This window comes from Sorghum bicolor, chromosome 1 (assembly GCF_000003195.3).
Source record: "Sorghum bicolor cultivar BTx623 chromosome 1, Sorghum_bicolor_NCBIv3, whole genome shotgun sequence".
Lineage (NCBI taxonomy): Eukaryota > Viridiplantae > Streptophyta > Magnoliopsida > Poales > Poaceae > Sorghum > Sorghum bicolor.
The window spans coordinates 78,945,362-78,966,786 of record NC_012870.2 but is presented as its reverse complement, the minus strand read 5'-3'; the positions used below and the strand labels follow the sequence as shown (position 1 = coordinate 78,966,786).

Sequence of the window (21,425 nt, the reverse complement as noted above, 5' to 3'; positions counted from 1 at the left end):
CGTTGTTGTAATATAATAGATGTTATTATTTTATTAAAAAAATTGATCATATTTGAGATGCTTTAACTCTCTATAAAATCAGAAGGTCTTATAATTTAAGATGAAGGGACTAGCTCTCAGAATATTTAATTAGGAATTAAAAAAAGAGAGATGTAATTTTCTTGAGTAACACTTTCATAACCATAGGCATTTATTATATTTGTAATTTTGTTAAACAGAAGTACACTATCACTACTCTATTTTTTTTAAAAAAAACACTTATATGTTTTAGGTGCTTGACTTTTTATTGTTCTTCAGTTAATATTTAATTTCATTGTTGTTTGGCTAAAAATCATGAATTATATTTTATGAGCTATTTCTTAATTGTACGATTGTTGTCACATGAAACATAAAACTCCTCAATAATAAAAGAAAACTACTGCTGTTGCGCCAGAAGAAAAAAAAACTATAAGATGGTTGGTGTGTGTCGATTCATTGATTGAGGTTTGAAAAATTTATACCGTAGGAGCCTACCTTCTCCCTCCTCCCAAAGAAGAGAACAAAACTCAAGTAAAGCCGCCTTTCCAGCTCGCTAGTCTTCGTCCACTCCACTCTCCAGTCCAGGGCTCGTGTGTCCACCATCCCCGTGTCCGTGTCCTTCCACCACCACCATCCGAGTCCACGTTCCCCGTGCCCGACTCCACACACCACTGACCACTCACCGATCGGTCGTCCTTGCCGCACTCGCTTATCCCCTCCGTCGCCTGCCACACCCTCAGCCGGCACGCCTCCTCTACCATCACTCACAATGGCTGTCCTCGTCCTCGTCCTCGTCCTCCTCGCCACCTTCCTCCCGTCCACCGCCCTGGCCGCCTTCTCCCCGGCCTTCTCCTTCTTCCTCGCCTGCGGCGCCGGCTCCACAGTCACCTTCCCACGCGACAGCCCAGCGCGCAACTTCACCCCGGACGACGGTTACCTGACCACCAAAAGCGTCCCGGCGGTGACGAACGCCAACCCCAACAGCGTCGCCTCCCCGCTCTACGACGCCGCGCGCGCGTCCAGCTCCGCCTTCTCCTACAGGTTCCCTGTCCCCGACTCCGCCGGGCAGCAGGCCGCGTTCTTCGTCCTCCGCCTCCACTTCTTCCCTTTCTCCCCAGCCTCGCCGTCCACCGTCAGCCTCTCCTCCGCGCGCTTCGCGGTCTCTGTTCAGGACGCGTACACCTTGCTGTCCTCCTTCTCGCCGCCGAACGCCGGCGTCGTCAAGGAGTTCTTCGTCCCGGCAGGCGGCTCCGGCGACTTCAGCGTCACCTTCACGCCGGCCTCCGGCTCGGCCGCGTTCATCAACGCCGTCGAGCTGTTCCCGGCCCCAGCGGAGCTGCTGTGGAACGGCAGCGTGACGCCGGTGGGCGTAGGCGCGGCGGCCCTCAACATAGCCGCGTGGCCCAAGGACGCGCTGGAGACGGTGTACCGCCTCAACGTGGGCGGCCCCGAGGTGACCAAGGAGAACGACACCCTCTGGCGGACGTGGCTCCCCGACGACCCCTTCCTCTTCGGTCCTGCGGGGAGCTCCATGTTGCAGAACACGACCACCCAGATCGTCTACGCCACCTACACCAAGGAGTTGGCGCCCGACGTCGTCTACAAGACGCAGCGCGCCGCGAACGTGTCGGCGGCCGGAGCAGGGGCGGTACCTCCGCGTTTCAACGTCACGTGGACCTTCTCGGCGGAACCGGGGTCCAACTACCTCGTCCGTCTCCACTTCTGCGACTACGAGCTGCTGAGCTCCGTCGTCGCAGTCGTCAGCGTGTTCAACGTCTTCGTCGCGCAATCCATGGGCACCCAGGACTTCACGCCCACACAGTTCGAGACGCAGGCGAACACGGCCTTATACATGGACTACGCGGCCACGGCGCCCATCTCCGGGAACCTCACCGTCAGCATCGGCATGTCCGCCAAGAGCGGCACTGGCGAAGGGGGCTTCCTGAACGGGCTGGAGATCATGAAGGTGCGACCTTCGGATTCGAGCTTGGCGGCGGGCTCACATGGTAGCAGGAATAAGAGAGTTTTGATCACCGCTCTGTCGGCCGTGCTCGGCGCCTCGGTTCTCGCGTCCGCCGCGCTCTGCTTGTTCTTCGTCGTGCGGAGAAAAAGGCGGATGGCGCGGGCGGCGCCGTTGGAGAAGGAGAGCAGCAAGCCGCTGCCGTGGTCGCAGGAAAGCTCCGGGTGGGTGCTGGAGCCGTCGAGCCGGTCGGGCGAGGGCACGACCGGGGCGATGCAGAGGGTGAGCACGCAGCTCCACATCCCGCTGGAGGAGCTGAGGTCGGCCACCGACAACTTCCACGAGCGCAACCTCATCGGCGTGGGCGGCTTCGGCAACGTGTACCGCGGCGCGCTCCGCGACGGCACCCGCGTGGCAGTGAAGCGCGCGACGCGCGCGTCCAAGCAGGGCCTGCCGGAGTTCCAGACGGAGATCGTGGTGCTGTCCCGCATCCGGCACCGGCACCTGGTGTCCCTCATCGGCTACTGCAACGAGCAGGCGGAGATGATCCTGGTGTACGAGTACATGGAGAAAGGCACGCTGCGGAGCCACCTGTACGGCCCGGACTCCGACGGGGCGGCGGCGCCGCTGTCGTGGAAGCAGCGGCTGGAGGTGTGCATCGGCGCCGCGAGGGGGCTGCACTACCTGCACACGGGCTACTCCGAGAACATCATCCACCGCGACGTCAAGTCCACCAACATCCTCCTCGGCGACGGGTTCATCGCCAAGGTGGCCGACTTCGGGCTGTCGCGGATCGGCCCGTCGTTCGGGGAGACGCACGTGAGCACGGCGGTGAAGGGCAGCTTCGGGTACCTGGACCCGGAGTACTTCAAGACGCAGCAGCTGACGGACCGCTCCGACGTCTACTCCTTCGGGGTGGTGCTGTTCGAGGTGCTGTGCGCGCGGCCGGTGATCGACCAGGCGCTGGAGCGCGACCAGATCAACCTCGCCGAGTGGGCCGTCGGGTGGCAGAGGCGCGGGCAGCTGGACCGGATCGCCGACCCGCGGATCCTCGGTGAGGTGAACGAGAACTCGCTGCGCAAGTTCGCGGAGACGGCGGAGCGGTGCCTGGCGGACTACGGGCAGGAGCGGCCGTCCATGGCCGACGTGCTGTGGAACCTCGAGTACTGCCTGCAGCTGCAGGAGACGCACGTCCGCCGGGACGCGTTCGAGGACAGCGGCGCAGTGGGCGCGCAGTTCCCCGAGGACGTCGTCGTCCCGCGCTGGGTGCCCTCGTCGACGAGCTTCATGACGACGGGAGATCCGGACGACACGGCCGTCACGGACGTGGGCGTCGTCAACAGCAAGGTGTTCTCTCAGCTCAGCAGCGGCGAGGGCCGCTGATGAGCTGCTGGTGGTGCCGGCGAACCGGCTCCTGCAAACAATCCGAGCCACAGTCACGTACTGGAGTGTACTAATCATGGTTTTGTTATCGTTGCTTAGTTTGACAGTATTATTATAGAGAGGACATCACGTTATCACAGATTCACAGCAGACAAGAAATTCAGAGCTGCTGGTGAATGTGCTCTGAACTCTACGGCAACCCAGAAACTGTTGCGAATGCCAACCAATCCTTTTTTGCTGTCCCTACACTCTGCAGGTCTGCATCACGGTCACGGATAATCCATGTTCGTTGTAAGCGTGCTGTGCGTATGCATGCGGATGCGGCCAAAGCAAATTGACCAGTGGCTGTCTGATTGATTGAGCTACATAATTTAGGCGCCTGTACGACTGCTCGCATGGCAACAAAACTTTTGCGGATATTCTCTTCTTCTCTGGTGGTCACACTCACCAGACCACGCGTATAGCAGATAGTCTAGAGCAGAGCAAGGTGCCAAGGAAAGCTGGCCAGAAGAATTGGCAGTGGGGATATCTCATTCAGTGGTTGCAACGTGTGTTCAACGTCAGTCTGATGCTAGTGTTCGCCGACGGTCACCAAGATCAATTCGGTTAGATATCGATGTTCCCTTAAAGACTGTGAGGAGAAGGTTTCAGACTTTCAGTTTGTGTTTGGTCATAAGACTACTTAAAGGGAACGCACATACTGTAAATGGCTTGGAGCAATAAGCAATTTCTAAGCTGGATTAATGGTTGCCGTGGAGCCCAGGGCCGGGCAAAGTGTGGAAATCGGAACGCGGTTTGGAGTTGGAAGGGAAGAAAAAAAAATCGTGTGATAGTGACACGCACGCTCCATTTAAACAAAGAACTGTCATCATGCTGCAATTAGTGAAGGCTTATCTTCCGAATCTTGTCTCGCTATGCTATGTTCTGTTATGCTTCTTGGTTAGCATCTAGTCGAACAAAGCGACTGACCGGCCGAGCAGGGAATCTATCTTTCCGTTGCATGTTTTGATCCCACAAAACATATCTTATGTTGACTTATACAACAGGAAGACGAAACATATCTTATGTATTTCTGACTTTCGTCCTAAAATAATGAAATTCTCGTTAACCGAGGAGTTAGACAGTTTTAAGTTTGATTAAACTTGTAAAAGGACACTTTCAATGGCTAGCTATAAGCTAACATTAAATAAGTCACAAAAAAGCTAGCATATATATATAGAAGAGAGAAGCCAAAAATCTTTGAGTTAGCACGAAGATAAGAGCTAAACTTTTTTGTGTATCCCAATACATAAGAGATATACCTATCTCTCTGTCTCTTTTGATAGAGCTAAGTTTTTTGTGTGTCCCAATACATAAGAGAGATATCTGTCTCTCTCTTTTGATAGGAGAGAAAATATATAAATAAAGAACACTTCGAATATTTGGCATACTGACTCTTACTACTAGACGTGCTCTAAGTTTAGATTAATCATAGAGTATCTGTTTATAGTACATCTATTGGAACCATAAATGTTAACAATATTTTATATAAATTTAGTTAAATTTTAAAAAGTTTAACTCAATCTAAATCTGTTGACATTGAATGTGATACAAGCCAACACATCAGCAGGGCCTTGGATGCCCAAATAAATTGCAAACCAACTTGCAGGGAACCAAGCATGTAGCGTAATCGATCAAGCCGATCTAGAGACCGATAAAGCTGATGTAGAGCTCGTTTTTTATCGAAAACGCTTCGAACTTCTCATGGGGAGACACGTCAGGGAGGAGCACATGAAGGTTCTCCTCCGACTAGCAAGGCCGCCTAGGATTGATTTCACCGGAAGACGTGTCGAATAGTAGGAGAGGTTGAGAGAGGAGTAAAAGGGCAAAAAAGAGTTGATAGATTGATTTTTTTATGGTTGGGTAGATAGAAACTTAATTGACTGTGTTCCTCTCATATTTTATTGAGCAGGATGGTCTTATTCGAGTAGAAAATATCTCTAAGACACGTTTTCTAAGTTTTCCACTTTAAAAATATACCCAAAACCAACTTTAGAAAGTTTTCTACTTGGTTTTCAAGCCGAGTCGGCTTAGCCGATAGGAGGAGTCAGCTAAGCCGACTATTACGGGGCTGGGCAGCCTGACCGGCTAGAAGGGGGAGTCAGCTAAGGCGACTGGCTGCGGCTCGCTGTCTTCTCCACTCATTTTGTTCACTATATTGTTACGCCCCGTTCGATCTTTGACATGTCCATAATATTTATAACTCGTTCATGATATCCAAAATCTCTTTGGAACATTCCTATAATTGCATATTTTTGGGAAGAAGGTAGCGGTAATCACCAAATGTTTTATTTCTACGATACATAATGATGCAGGCGGTAACATAGTTGAATGATCGGCCGTACATACAAGCACACATCTTGAGTCGAAGATTTAAACTAAGTACCCTGAGTATCTACCCCTTATCTCGGTTTACTCCACTACGTTTGAGGAAAATTAAGGTTTCAATACAAATAAAAAAGTAAATTAACAGATATATCATTGAAGTGTTTGGGCCGAATCTCGTGTATATAGTACTTTCGGTCCAGCCCATCACAAACCTGGACGCCCACGAGTAAAACCATGGCCTAACAGATAATGCGCCCACACACCACACCACACTGACCGACGCGTCCCAGATTGACCAAGCCAAATCAAACCACCGCACCGGCACGGCCACGACGCGTAGGCCCCGCCACGCCACCCGAGCGATGGCGAGTGAGTCGTCTCCCCCAGCTCGACGCGCTGAAAATTGATTCCTCCACTCCGGCCTTGCCCGCCGATCTCCAGGCTGTCCCCCAATTACCTCCAACGCCATTTCGGCGCTCTCCCCCCTCCCACAGCTCAACAAATCGCAACCCAAATCCACCTCCGACCTCCCCGTCCCCACCGTCATGGCTCCCCCACCAACCTCGCGCCGTCTCACCCTCGGCCTCATCCTCATCGGCGCCCTCTGCTCCGCCTCCGTCGCAGCGCGGTTCGCCCCGGCGGACAACCACCTCCTCGCGTGCGGCGCGGCGGCGCCCGCCGTCCTCCCCGACGGCCGCCGCTTCGTGCCGGACTCCGGCTGCGCGTCCACCCGCCTCCGGTCCTCCTCCCCGTCCCTCTCCTCCGCGGCGCCGCCCGGCTCCCCGCCGCCGCCGTCCCCGCTCCACGCCTCCGCGCGGGTCTTCTCCTGCCGCGCGTCCTACGACCTCTCCGTCCGCCGCCGCGGGCACCACATCCTCCGCCTCCACTTCTACCCCTTCGCCCCCGCCCTCGCCGCGTCCCGCTTCCACGTCGGCGCCGCGGGGCTGCTCCTCCTCCACAACTTCACGGCCTCGTCCCCCGTCGTCAAGGAGTTCATCCTCCCCGTGGACTCCGACGTTCTCGTCCTCACCTTCGTCCCCGACTCCGGCTCCACCGCCTTCGTCAACGCCATCGAGCTCGTCTCTGCGCCTGAGGAGCTAGTCGGCGACATCGGCACCTTCGTCACGTCCGGCGGCGCCGCGCAGATCCACGGGCTGTCGTCTCAGGTGTTTGAGACGCTTTACAGGATCAACGTCGCCGGGCGCAAGGTCACGCCATTTAATGGCACACTGTGGCGGACATGGGTTAACGATGAGAAATTCCTCGTCGACACCGACTCGGCCAACTACAGGGTGTGGTCATTCAGCGGCCGGATTGCTTATCCCAAGGGTAGCAGGCAGATGACCAGGGAGGTGGCTCCCGACAATGTCTACAACACTGCGAGATCGGTGAAGCCAGGGGCCAATGTGACTTGGGGTTTCCCTGTGCCTGCTGGCAGCCGGTACCTTGTGCGTATGCACTTCTGTGACATTGCCAGTAAGGCGCTGTATGAGCTCTACTTCAATATCTACGTCAATGGTGATCTTGCAGTCAAGGATTTTGATCTCTCCAGTGTCACCGGATTCTTGGCCTATCCTTATTACATTGACTTTGTTGTCGATGTGAAGGATGAAGGGATACTGAAATTGGCGATTGGTGGCTTGAAGAAGAGTCTATCTGATGAAGTAAGTGGCATCCTTAATGCACTGGAGATAATGAGGATGAACAAGACCAGTGGAGGTATGGATGGAGACTTCCCAATTGATCTAGACATGGAGTATGTGGTGGGTAAGGGGATTGGAGAATTTGCCCGCTCCTTGCTCTGTGGTTTCATCTTTGCTGGGTTGTTTGTGGCTTTGGTCATGCGGGTGCTGAGATTGAGGACTGAGCTGAGGAATAACGGTGCAGCTTGGTCCTGGAGACCGATGGACTCCAGTGAAGGGAAACTGGCCAGAGCATATCAACTTGTGCCTAGTAAGACAGACTATTGAATAGTGCAAGCTGAACATCTTTGAGGAGTGACAAACTGCGGCTGTTGTATGTACCTAATCACATAATACTTTTATGAAGTTGTAAGTATTGTAGTTTTATCACCTCTCTAAAAGTATTGTAGTTTTGCATCATCACTCCTTTCATGCTTGAACTTTGTGATCTCCGTGCTTTGCTCATTATGCTGTAAAAGTACTCTACCCTAGATGTGGCTGTATTGCTGTTACCTCACTTATTCAGTTTGATTTCTGACATACACTTGAATGGATGCTTGTGATATCTATAGTGTTGATTATGATGTTGTGGATTCACATCTGAATTACATTATAATTAGTTTCCATGGAGACATTTAATTATAAAAATAAGTCAAATAGCTGCAGAAGCCATTGCCCATTGGATTTGTAGCATGATTTTGCTCTTGCTGACTTACTGTTTTCTTCTCTATGTGGATTGTGTATCACTTTGCTCTTGAGCCCCTTAAGGACATTCTCTTTTAGTCTTTTTGTAAGTTTGGTATCCCTTATGAAATATCATGAGCGACTCAAACAAGCACAGTATTTGGAATGCACTTGCATGATCTTCTCATGCAAAATTCATCTGATGAACTGTATATGTGGCTGCTTGCTGGAATCCTACCAACTTTACTATATGTAGTTATGTACTATTGTAGGTGGGATCCTGAGGCTCAGGACTAGGGATGAAAACGGATCGGATACGAACGGATATCACTGATATCATATTTGTTTTTACATTTCTGGTCGTATTCGGATTCGAATACGGATAATGTCAACCATGTCGGATAAGATATGATTGGATGTCGACATCACAAATATACGATTTAAGTATTCGGATACGGATACGGTATCGGATGTTGAATATTCGGACTCGGATACGGACAGATCTGAACCTCTCTAAACGAATTCGGTCTCGAATACGGTCGGAAAATATCCGTACCGTTTTCATCCCTACTCAGGACCCTCCTCAAATAAGGCCTACTACTTGGTTGATACTTGATAGATGCTTCATTTGTCATGTTACTCTCTTGATTCGCGACCTGAGCATGCACTTTCTGTCTGAAGATAATTAATGTATATGACACAACTAGATGGAAAATACTTGATACGATTATATGGTGCACTCAGTGCTGATAGGGTGTACACAGGCAGCCTTAACCTTGCATTTTTTTTGGATGGAGGCAGAACAGACCAAAGTTTTCATGAAAAAATTTCAGATTACTCCCAAGTCCCAAGGCCACTAGCTGGTGGCTCGTCCCTAGCTCCCGCCAAACACCATAGGTGCCCTTCCTCCAAAATCTGTCAGAGGACGAGTTGCATGCTAGGGGCAGTCCCATTAAACACATACAGAGTTGCTCTGATATTTTATTTGGTCACCCAAATAAGAACCAAATAAGAATATAGTTAACCTTTAATGCTTCCATGACTATAAATTACCTCTACTTTGATGATCTAGAACTTTTGTAATTGCGGGCTACTCCCTGTCTTCACCTCCTAACTGCGTCTCGTCATCCTGTGCATCCTCTCTTTTTTTTTTAATTGCTGCACAAGCTTTCCTTTTGTGTGTTACAAACTCGAATGATGCTATTTTCATGAGAATCTTTCCATTATATTTATGTTTTCGATGGGTCATTTCTTGTATCATGGTTCCATTTCTTCCAAATGTTGCAATAGCTGAGGAAATTTTATTCTCTCAGTGATACTACTACATCTGATTTATCATTTACTTTACATGCTTTGTTCTACTTCTATCAAGTTCTGGAATGCCCCCAATGCATTCCTGAAGATGTAATAGCATTTGGGTTGGATAAATGAAATGTTTATCTGGCTAATCAATAAAACTAATCTTTTCAACTTCCATGGATATTTAATTTACTGTTTAAACAGTATTAGTTGAACTTTCTATTTCCATTACCATGTGAGTGCACTTATTTATTTATTTATTTATTTTTCATCAGAATCTGTCTATAGTTCGGTGCTGCTCTTGTTTTTTGCTTTTCCGCACTTTTTTTGTCAATATTCTAGACAGCATGTTCATATGGTTCATCTTTTTGGAACTCTTGGAAGTCCCAATACTCAGAAACCATTAGTCATGGAGTACTCGATCATGCAGTTTCATCTTCCTTAGTTCTTACTGATTCAGATCTGGAATTCTGGATTGAGTAGGAATAGACGAGATAGCAGGAAGGCTAGTTGCTGTATCTCTTGAGGCTGACTTCCTTTTAGGGTTTCTTCTTGCTTTTCGATTACAAGGTACAAGCCATACAGGTTAACCTTTAATGGCCACTAGCATCTAACAGATTACAGATAGGTGTAACGAATGGATCTGCACATGAGTAACTAAAAAGAAGGCTAACAAACTAATTGCATAACTCGTGTGCTGCCATGCTGCTTCTCTTGTGCATGCGCTGCTGCCACATGGCCATTCCCTGCCACACAGGCCCAAGCTCGTAATCGTAACAAACTCTCTTGATTATGAGTTTATATTATTGTCTTGTTCACACAGCTATTAACTTTTTTATAAACTCCAAAAAAACGTATCCGATTGGTTGGAGCATTCTCTTGGCTTAATTGTTCTTTCCTCCATATATTATTTTTTTTTCTTGATCAACTTAGGAGGATTGTGTCTTATTTCATTAAGAATGAGAAAGAGACTGTACAAAATATACCGAAATAATGGGGGAGGCGTCAAGAGGTCTCCCCCTACTAAAACCCAGCACACATTGTGCCTTACTAGCCTTTGAACAAGGGAGATGACTGCGACCTTCAGAACCTACCTAGTAGACCCTAAAGGTCAGGGGAGAGCGACCTTATGAGGAACCCCTGGAAGGCCGTAGCACCAGCCATGCACCACGAACTGCCCTCCTCAGCCACATTGTATAAGAGGGTCTGAACATCTGGACGATCTCCCTAAAAAACACAAGCGTTCCTGTGCTTCCATAGCTCCCAAACAGCAAAGATGACCAGGGAATTAAGTCCTTTGCGCATCACCTTTGGAACACTTCTTAAAGTATGACACCACCAGCCATAGATGCGACTAGTAGATTCTGGAGCCCTTACTGTTAAAATTTTAATTTCTGGAAGATCAAGGTCCAGACCTGCCTTGCAAACTCACATGAGGTGAGGAGGATGTGTTGAATATTTTCTTCAGTCTGGTCGCAGAAGGGGCAAGCTGCCAGGGCGATCCAGTTCAGCATAGGTTGTTGAGAGCAAAAAAAAAGCATTTTAGAGGAGCCCAACAGTTCCGAACTTTTCTCCAAGGAGCAAACTTGATGGTCCCCTGAAATAAAAAAAGTGCGGTTTGTGCCTACTTCGCTGCTATAGGAACCTGAAGTGGTCAATTACCACTGATGTTTAATTACATCTTCGAAATATACGCTGGGCATTCTGTTACCGGTTTTTGTATGTTGTCCTCATCACCCATGCCTCGTCCATCATCCATGTAGTAGCAAGCCCAAATACAAATTGGATCAGCCCAAGTAAACATTACTGGCCTGTTGTGTTAACCTGGTTAGGGAAGGGAGTTTTTGTGGCATATGCTGACAGAACATTTTTTAGAATTTGCTCTCTGTATCACAGCTGAGGTGAGCTCATGTTACATGTTTATTTGGAGGGTTCTTCATACCACAGTTAACCTAATTGGAATGTTAGTTTATTGCATGAACAAAATCCTGCCTCTGTATGGTACCAAGATAACCAGATTTGAACAGTATTCTAATGGGATGAAGGAAAAGACTTTTGTAAGTTTTCCTTTTAAAAAAAAAACTGTTCATCATGTGAGATAGTATTGCATGTTATCCTTAGACATGCAACTTTTAATAGTTTAATTGCTATTGACTGCATTTTACAAGCTACTAGGTCAGCCGGGGTTGGACCGGTGTTCCTTATTCCAAATTGGCACTTATGGCATGCTACACTTGCACGATACATAGGAGCGTAGTTGTACCAGTTAACAACCATTAGTTGACAAAACACGCTGATTAGTAATGTCAACTTCAAGCCTGTGTCTTTTGAAAATAGCTGGAAACGGAGCAGGAACTATGTCTTACCATTTTCAAACACATAATATTTAACTAGAAATCCATCAGACGGTCAATACCTTTCAGTTACCTTCTGGTTGCCAGCTAGAGCCAGTTTTCTATTGATTTATGTTCTGGTTTTGACTTGCCCCTCTGGCTTACACAAGGCCTTTATTGGGTGAAAGGTAAGTGACTTGAATTCGATTTCCTATTCTACTGTCATTTGATTTCCTGACACATGTTAATATTTCAGCTTTGTAACTAAATTTTGCCATAACAATCCAATTCCCACTAACAGCTCAGCCACTACACTAAAGTACTTCTTTTTCTGCCTAGTATAAGGTCATCCTCAATGGGAGTTTCATGACACAGTTTCCAACACATCAATATTTTGGAAACAGTGCATAGGAGTTTCATGGGGATGAAACTCTCTCTACTCCCATGAAACTCTTATCATCTCTCTCTTCATTAATATAGCGCCACATCAGCATATTTAATGTGCATGAAACTCTAATGAAACCCCTATTGAGACTGGCCTAAGAGCAAGTATTATGGTGGGCTGTAAGCTGGCTAAATGCTGATGTGGAGGAGAGAAGGGAGGAGAGAGAGGAGAAGCAGGCTGTAAGGTTACAGCCAGCTTAGACACAAAAACCAAGAAACTTTGTGAGAGAGATAAGTGGGCCATGTATTAATAGTGAATAGCTAACTATTGTATGGGTGGGCTGTAAGGAACCTTACAACCAGCAAGTGGACTGTATTATTAAACTTGCTCTAAGAAGCATAATCAGTTTATTAATTGTGATCATAATATGTCTGTAATGATTTAGCGTTTCAATAAAAAGGGATGCCGGCATCAGTTCAATGTATGTGCATTCTTGGGGCCATAAATACTTGTCGACATATTATGATGCCAAGTGCTTTGAGTAAAGAGACGGCATATCACAATTCCTAGAAAGATATAACCTGGTGGGGCAACCTGTACCCCAGTGTTCCACAAAAGGATTACCAGGATGTGCCATATTCAAAGGTATGGTCGGCTCTTACTTATGTGCAGCTACTGTCAAGTGTTGGGAACAAGATCTGTGGTAAAATCCAGTGTAGGGCAGTGGGCACATTTGCTGGCCTCCTTGCTCCACTTATTTTACCACCTGTGCCCACAATACTGGCAAAGCTCTTCGAACTTTGTTTTTTATTTTCCCTCCAAAATAGTGTGGTGTGAGCCTCTCATTTTTTTCGGGCATTCATGTTTTATACAAAAGGCTCTATCATGCTGGAGCACAAGATGGCATCATTGTTGAATCATTGTACACTTTGGCCTTCCTAGATGCCTTTTGCAACAGAATGTGCTACGAAAATTTCTTTGCAAATCTCTTTATTCTGAATAATATAAAGGGAATAAACCTTTTATTTCTCCTTTTTTTCTATTTGTGATCACTATGCCCGACCATTTGTATAAGAGAGTAAAGAGAAAATAGACACCCAAAATTTTTTGAGCGGTTCTTTTTCATTTGCGCGCCACAGCTGAGGTTCTTTTTTGCTCCCTGGCCCATAGAACTTCTCGCTTTCCCTTTTAACAGCTGAGCTGCCAATTCGTCAGGCGGAATAAAATCAGCATGGCAATGGCAATTTGCTTTCCCAAGCATGAAAAGTCAGGCTTGCACGTCAACAGGTTCAAGAGGTAACGTACATGATCGAACTACATCACGTAGGTATACTTTTATGTCTTTTTTGACATTTGGAATACCTTTCATCTGCTTTATTTTTCCCTTTCTCCTCCCATCTGCTGATGTCTTACTTTTGTGAGCATTATAGTGGCCCTTACATCCTAATCTCAATTCATCCTGTTAATTGGATGGCAGCAGCTCTCGCTCCTACCCTCACTCCCAGGTCCCAGCCGCATCTACAGCCCCTCCCATAGGCCATATGCATCTAAATTGCTGCTAAACCTCGTGCCCATGATCAGTGATAGTGCTGTCTAGCTAGAATTTAATTTGTGCCGTTTTCATCGCCAAACATGAAGCATCCAGTGATGTTCCATCTACGGTTACAGGTCGCAACATGCATCTTCACACTACGACAGGGACCGTTTTTATTGTAGTTTTCATGCATTTAAGCACCTCCCGACTCTTTTCTCTCCTGTCCCTTACCGATTTGGTTGTGACTTCTCCAACATTTTCTGCTTAGCAGGTTAACTTAACCCTGCAGTTATTTTCAGTGTGACAGTATCTATGTCCTTTTCCCCTAATGTAATTTTCAGTATTTATCTTCTCTCACAATTCTATACTTAGGCTAGTCTCAATGCATGTTTCATAAGAGTGTCATGCACATTAAATAGAGTGTCATATAAGCAAAATTGCTGACTTGGCAGGATCAAGATCAATAAATGAAGTAGTTTCATCAGATGAGAGAGGAGTTTCATCAGATGAGAGAGGAGTTTCATCACCATGAAACTCATATGGCTCGGTTACCTAGTTTATAGTCTTGGTAACTGTATCATGAAACTATACATTGAGACTGGCCTTACGTTCCTACTCCCACATGCATCTAAAGCTGTAAACTAAGGCCCTGTTTAGGAGCAGCCAAACTGCCAAAACTTTTGGAGAAATGAGCACTTTATGGAAGAATGGATCTAAACAGGGGCTTGTAAAACTTGGCTGTAAAGATTTGGAATTTGGGACCTTGGAGGCCCAAAACTGTGTAAACTTACTTAGGGACCCGTGTCTTGTGTGTTGCAGACAAAAAAATTTGGGAAGCATCTAAAGACCTATTTGAATGTAAAATTTACAGCCAAAAGTTTTAAGATGTAAAGATTTGGGATCTAAACAAGGCCTAAGCCGCATCACTTCACCATGGTCAATACTAAGAGCAAGTATAATAAGGTCCAGTCAGCAGGCTGAATGGTTCTCCACGTCAACAAAGTCTGAGCTGGAGGAAAGAGAAGGAAGCGGGCTGCTGGTGAAGCGCCGGGCTGAACATAGGAACCGAGGAAGAAATCACCGGCTTACAGCCCACAGCGAGCGCAACAATCGGCGTTTTACGTGGGCCTCATTGCTTCTCCTGATCTTTTGCGCCAACTATTCTGCACGCCTCTTCATATCACTGTTGTTTCATTGATGGCCACAAAGATATTACTCACAGCTGATGGAATCAAACATGCAGATATTAAATACTTACAACTTTGTTACAGTCAGCCTCTTAGCCAACTATTATATGTGCGGACTGTTTTTGTTGGCGGTAAATGACATGGCAACTGTATTCAGTCAGCAGCCGGCTAAATTACTAGCCATGCTCTAATGCTATCTAAGTCTAGTCTAGGATTATGTACCATGATTGAATACCAGTAGCAGCCAGCATCGATGCTGACTAAACCTGTCGCCGCGGCTGCAAACCCCAAGCCGAGACAGAACAACCGCACGAGTGGAACCTGAGCCTAGGACGGCGAACCGCTATGTCCGGGTGTCGTCGTTGCTGCGAGATGATGGCTACACACTACACGGACAGACAGTCTCCTTTGTTCAAGGGTCTCTCTAGCTTTTGTGCCCCTGGAGTCCTGGACCATGCGTGCTAGCTCTTGATCCCTGAACCGGATTCTATCACCTTTGCCGCTAATCATGCATAACCCAAGCCTGCCACACACGTCCCATGCTCCATGATCTGAACGCTCCAACCTGATGCCCAAATGCTCTGGCCCCAATCCGAGATTTGACAACGTGACACGATAAGAAAAGCATATATAGTTCTCTCCATAGATTCCTCTCAAAAAATTCCAGCAACTTGTTATTAGGAGATGACCACACACCTGCTGCTGTGCTGCCCATGCGTAGCAGCTGTTCTCTCTCCAAATGTTACAATGATTGGGAAAAAAAGTGTGAACCATGCATCCTCTGCACTAATAGAGATCTGACGGCCGTACCGTATGCTCATGCGTTGCTAAACTTGCTATTCCTGGCGCGTCCGCAGTTATTAGCAGCTGTGAATTTGGACGCAAATCGGTCCCGTCTCGGCATCAGGTCCGAGGGGGACATGACGTCGCCGTGCCGAGGCAACGTTTGTCGCCCGTTTTTGTTAGGATTACCTCAACCACCCGACTGACTGACCCGGCCCCTGGCCTCACGAGCTTTTCTTTTTCTTTTTTTGGATTTTGTTTATAGTCTTCTTCTCGTTGCAACATAAGTTTGTCTTTGATCTTAGGGTGTCGGATTGGATTGGATGGGATGGGATTAGATGCTGCGATGCTTGTCATTTTGCCTAATCCGCTGCGAAATGACTTGCCAACGCTGCCTTGTACTTTTGGCTTGCACGTTGTGCCGTCACACCTGCACATATCTGAGCCTTCTGCAATTTATTATACTGCGTTCACCTTTCGTTTAGACTTAGTATGTATATGTACCAATTTACTGCATTCACCTTTCGCTTGGACCATGTATCTATCTGTTGAGTGCCGACAGGGTTTCCAATCACAAAATCTCTCAGGCTTGTAGACAGGTCTTCATTCATAAAATTTATCAGGCTTGTAGCTATTGGATTGAAACCGGATATTTTGGTTTCTTTGATCTATGATTGTTTTCATCGTGGAGGAGAAATCGTGATAAAATGCATGTGGTTTTTCGAAACATTTTGTTTCGTCGGTCTCTGGTTGTTTGGATCTGTAATGTAGCATAGGGCTAGTTCACGTATGGGGATGTATATATTTTAGGAGTTTAGCGACTTTAGATGATACATTCTGCCAAATTTTAAGGGACAGTTTGGTATCGCTAGTGCCAGCTCGAATTGCCATGTTATAAACTTATGTAGCATGTGCCTAGTTCATATAGATGGATGTGTATTCTGGGAGATTAGCAACCTAAATAATACTCCCTCCGTGCTAAAAAACAAAGTCGTTTTGGATAAAGTTTCGGTCAAACATTAGGAATATAAATCATGGATAACTTTCAAGATGTTGAGTTTGGAAATGTGAAAACCATATGGATAAATTCGTCTGAAAAATACTTCCATAAAAATATACATATATCACTTTTTAATAAATATAAAAATAAGAAGTCAAAGTTGTACTTTGAAGACCGTATCGCTGTCCTAAGTTACTTCCTTTTCTAGTACAGAGGGAATACTCAGTTTAGGAGGCAGGTGCATTTTACTCTTCATTTTTAGCTACAACACTTTTTTTGACTCTATATGCAAACATTTTCTTTGTCTAAATATAACATTTAAGTCATATGCCCTAACTCTTTCACGTACCAGAACATTGCAAATATGACAAATGTTTGCAAAAAATGAAAAACACATGATGTTTTATTTTATGGACGCATGTGTGTGTCAATGTATTACATGAGTATAATATACTACTAGAATCAACTAGTTTCCCTAGAGTGTTCTGTGTTCCCTAGAAAGTTTAGATACGTCCTAAGAGAAGTATCTTTCTCTACAAAATAGTGGGGAACTTTAGCTTTCCCTACGATTTAGTAGTTTTTCAGTATGAAAGTGCCACATAAGCAGCAAGGTGGACGATGTCTCTAGAAAAACTTCAGACCCTAGGAGCATATCTCCTTTGGCGTGAGTCTAAATAATTTGAACTCTCTTTTTTCACTTGCCCATCAAAACCTTATCCCTTCAGCAATATTATTTCCCTAGAGTTTCCTTCCAAAACCTTAGGGCATATTGTCCTTCCCGTCGAAGCAGTCCCTAGATGGCTTTTCTTACGAAAATTCCTAGAGAAACTATTTTCCTATCGTATTTTGAGTCTTTCTCTAGGTTTTCAACCCTAAGAAAACTAGTTAATTCTAGTATGATATGGTGTTTAGTTTTAGAAATAAAGCAGTACATCATCATTTTATTTCTTCGTTTGGTTTGCAAAATGCAATGAGTTAATCCACCAACATTCTATTCCTCATGAACTAACAACTACTATGTATCACTAATACGAAGAATATAGTGTTTTCACTAGATTGAAGGAATTAACTTTTGATGCCAAGAGCAGAGCTAGGGGGCATTGCCCCCATTGCACCCCGACCGCACCACCAATAACAACATTTTATACAATAATATATATATTTATATTAAGAAAATATATGGCTCAAAACTTGTCATATATGATTGGTATAGGTGGATTGCTATAGTGTTATATGTGTGGTTATGTGTCTGGTGGCGGCAGCCGTAGCAACTGCAAATCAGTGAAAGCGAACAGTCTCTAAACCGCCAAATACTAAAATATTCAGAAAATAGGAACAACTACGTCGATTCGGTTAGGTCATAAAAAATCTAAATAGATAAGCTAACCTTTGTTTGCATATGTCAAATTTCTTTGACCAGCTTCTGTATATATATATTTTTCGCGAACGGGTTTTACGGTCCGTGTTTCCCAGCTTCTATATATATTTTTTGTGGTTATGTTCTTCAGAGGCGAATCTACAGGTAACTTTCTAAAACAAATCACTAAAAGTTTTTTTATCCACCTACAAATTACTCTTTTAAATAGAATCAACATATCTTTGATTCTGGTGTTTGTACTGTGTTTGACACCAGTGACATGATATCTTGGATTCCCCTTTGCTGCTCTGGTCTAGCGTGATGCACCACCTCAATCTAAAATGAGACGCTTCTTCAAGCTAGACACCTACGGAGTTCAATCTATCCTTATATATATCCTCCAAAGAGGCGAAGTCGAACGGATAACACCACAACCTGAATAGTGAATACAAATCATCGTGCACTTTGTATGTTTGTATTTGTCGAAAATCCATCCGCGTACAGCGATCTGAACACCGAAACCCGATACTTTTTCTCACGGGACAAGACTTTTAATCCATCTTGCCATGACAGCGATAAGCGTAATATATAAGCGGGAGAGAGGAAAAATGTAAATGAAAATAAAATAAAATCGCAGGGAAAGAAAATAGAAGGGCGGCACCGGGACGGGGGACAGGGGCAACATGGACATTGCGCCAGACGCCACAGGGACGGACGCACGGGACGACGACCCGCGCGGCGCCTATATCTGCGCGTGCCCATGCCGTGCCCGCCCTCCTCAGCACTGGCACAGGCACAGGCACCGGCACCGGCACCGCGCCCCGCCGCGTCGTCTCCTGTCCCGCGCGCGCACGCACGCACGCCGGCCAGGCCGAGGCCCTCAACACTCATGGAGGTCTCCCCGCCCCCGATGCAGCAGCTCCTCAGCGACAGCTTCTCCCGCGGGTGGCTGACGAAGCGCGGCGCGCGGGCGCCGTCGCTCGAGCGCCTCGTCGCCGACGCCATCGACCTCGGCCATTCCTTCGGCAGCTCCAGGTCGTTCATCGACATGGACCCCGCCGAGCTCTTCTCCATGCGGTGGACGGGGACGGCCACGGCCACGGCGCCGCCGGAGAGCGACTTCGACTTCGGCCTTATTCCCGGCGGCGGGGCCGGTGGCAGTGACCCTCCGTCCCCGGTGCTGTTCAGCGCGAGCCGGGTCATCCGCGACGGCCGCCTCATCCCCAGCGACCCCGGCCTCCTCCAGGAACGCGGCGCCGACCCGCCCAGCGCGCCGCTGTTCCGCTCGGCCCACAGCACGCCGGCGTCTCCGTCCCCGTCCCCGAGCTCGTGCTCCAGCGGGCGGACCGCCGGGCGGCGCGGCGCGTCGTCGTGGAAGATACTGCTGCAGTACCTCCGGTTCCTGGTGCCGCTATACCGGAAGGTGAGGGCCCTGCGTCGGTTCCCGGCGCCTCGGCGGCGGCCCCGCGTGGCGCCGGCCAGCCCGGCGCGCGCGTCCACGTCCAGCCTCGAGTGGTGCCACGGCAATGCCGACACCGCCGTCCGCGACGCCATCCTCTACTGCAAGAAGTCCAGCGTACGTCCACCGATCACCACAAATCCAGCACCCGCACTGCACGGACACTGACGACCGAGACCGATCACTGTGCTTCGTCCTCTCCTCTCCGACTGACACCCACCATCTCTGCACAAATTTTTCAGGGACAGGACGCATACACGACCTTGACGTGAATTCCTCCGAGACGACATGTCGCTCTGTGCCGTCTCGTCTCAGGCTCAGCTGCTCGATCATCGAGTTCCTTGCATGTCTGTGTACCTCCGGAACGCGGGAACGGCCGACGTGATGCTCTTGCTCCATCTCTATACCAAGATTAATTACACTCTGTGTGTATTTAACTGCTGTGTGAATGACTCGTGTACAGTTTAAATCTAAACTTTAAACATTAATCAAAAGACGGTGTCGTCTGTCGTCCATGGAGATGGAATTGCTTGGGCAATTGGGCTTTTCCGCCTCGTACGGGTGGGGCCAACTCGTCCATTTGAGAATTGGGGAAAGGAATAGTAACAGATTACGGCAGCGACTGAAAGCATCTCGTTTGCTGCCTTAAACTATGCATTTGTTTGTTTTCGCATCCTGTTCCTTTGTGTGTCCGTGGAAGCATATATTATTTTTCCAGCAGCTTCCGGCTGAAGAAATCATCGGTTTTTTATACTGTTGACCTAGCACTCGTTTAGCACGCTGTGCTTGGCGCTTCTGAATTCTGATCAGGACAGAAAATTAGTAGTAATACGGACTGATTGATATATAATGGACCGTTAAGTGATTCGTTTGGTCGGTCCAACAAAATTCTTGTTGAACAGAGCCACACGGGATCAGTCTGGACGAGGTTCAGAAGCAGGTACATGTTTGTACAGTAAACTAGTGCTGAATGTGTCTTCATCTCGGTGATATTAATTATATAATCAGAAGAAGGACGATTAGTCTTGCTCGTTTACACAAGCTCAAATCTGACCAGGAACAGGAACAGCAAATAATCTCGCGTCATATCTGCACTTAGAAAATCGCTAACAGAGAGACTTGGTCTGAAACAAGGAAAATTTCAGATTTCAAATAAATATTCAGCTTCCCCCGTGCACACAGGCTATTAGAATTAACCAGCAGGCAGAGGCCGTCTGAGGACACCATTTGGATGGGCGATTTGGCTCTAGCTAAGAAATGCTCAAAGCCGGTGTACGTTGGGGGTCGCTCGTTTTCCCACCAACCAAAGAGAAAAATGGAAGATATCAAATATTATTGTTATATTATTTCATCTAATCTATGCATTACATATTTGTTACGTGTTGTCGTCCTTGTCGAACTACACGAGAATGTCTCAAAGACAGAGAGATAGACAGAGTTAGACTACGTTCAACGCTGGGCGTCGTCAGCAGCATGAGCTGTGCACGGAAGCAACTCCGCGGATGCCATTGCCATGGCCATGTCACAATAATATATGTACATGAAGAGAGAGAGAGAGAGAGAGAGAGAGAGAGAGAGAGAGAGAGAGAGAGAGAGAGAGAGAGAGAGAGAGAGGCCGTGTCGTGAAGAATCCGATGATGATGATGATGATGATGATGACCCTGCGTGCAAACGAACGAAAGGGACAGCAAAACCAGCCGGAACCACGAACACCACAAATCTGGCGCATGATACTAGTATATGTACGAGATCTAGGGAAACAAGCATGACCACTCGATTGCAATTACAGTACATGCTAAATCGGCGTTTGCATTGCAACAAAGATGTGGCCATAGCTAGGGTCGTCTCCGCGCTCCTCGTCGTTTCGAAATTCGAACTAACCGGTCCATGCATGTCGTCCAGGCATTGGATTCATTCGATGCATGGATGGATCGACCGGACCAGGACCAGCCAAATACTAATATTCATTGATTGATGAATTCGTTCGTGCAGGG

The 21,425-nt window shown here is 47.3% G+C and overlaps 3 protein-coding genes across 3 annotated transcripts; all 3 read left to right on the top strand.

Annotated features, from left to right (window-relative positions):
• LOC8061458 (probable receptor-like protein kinase At5g24010) lies at positions 406-4,263 on the top strand. Its single transcript, XM_002468559.2, has one exon. It carries the CDS (start codon positions 788-790, stop codon positions 3,359-3,361), a length of 2,574 nt encoding a protein of 857 aa, XP_002468604.1. The 5' UTR covers positions 406-787; the 3' UTR covers positions 3,362-4,263.
• On the top strand, positions 6,050-7,977 carry LOC8061457 (probable receptor-like protein kinase At5g24010). Its single transcript, XM_002468558.2, has one exon. It carries the CDS (start codon positions 6,274-6,276, stop codon positions 7,696-7,698), a length of 1,425 nt encoding a protein of 474 aa, XP_002468603.1. The 5' UTR covers positions 6,050-6,273; the 3' UTR covers positions 7,699-7,977.
• Positions 18,718-20,148, top strand: LOC8085718 (pre-mRNA-splicing ATP-dependent RNA helicase prp28). Its single transcript, XM_002468557.2, has 2 exons — positions 18,718-19,548; positions 19,674-20,148. The coding sequence occupies exons 1-2, from the start codon at positions 18,733-18,735 to the stop codon at positions 19,701-19,703; spliced, it is 846 nt and encodes a 281-aa protein (XP_002468602.2). The 5' UTR covers positions 18,718-18,732; the 3' UTR covers positions 19,704-20,148.

Bases quoted from the DNA above. Each gene is read 5' to 3' on its own strand.
- LOC8085718 (XM_002468557.2), top strand. From the start codon at position 18,733: ATGCCGTGCCCGCCCTCCTCAGCACTGGCACAGGCACAGGCACCGGCA. The intron at 19,549-19,673 runs GTACGTCCACCG...CAAATTTTTCAG, and splicing joins TCTACTGCAAGAAGTCCAGC to GGACAGGACGCATACACGAC.
- LOC8061458 (XM_002468559.2), top strand. From the start codon at position 788: ATGGCTGTCCTCGTCCTCGTCCTCGTCCTCCTCGCCACCTTCCTCCCG.
- LOC8061457 (XM_002468558.2), top strand. From the start codon at position 6,274: ATGGCTCCCCCACCAACCTCGCGCCGTCTCACCCTCGGCCTCATCCTC.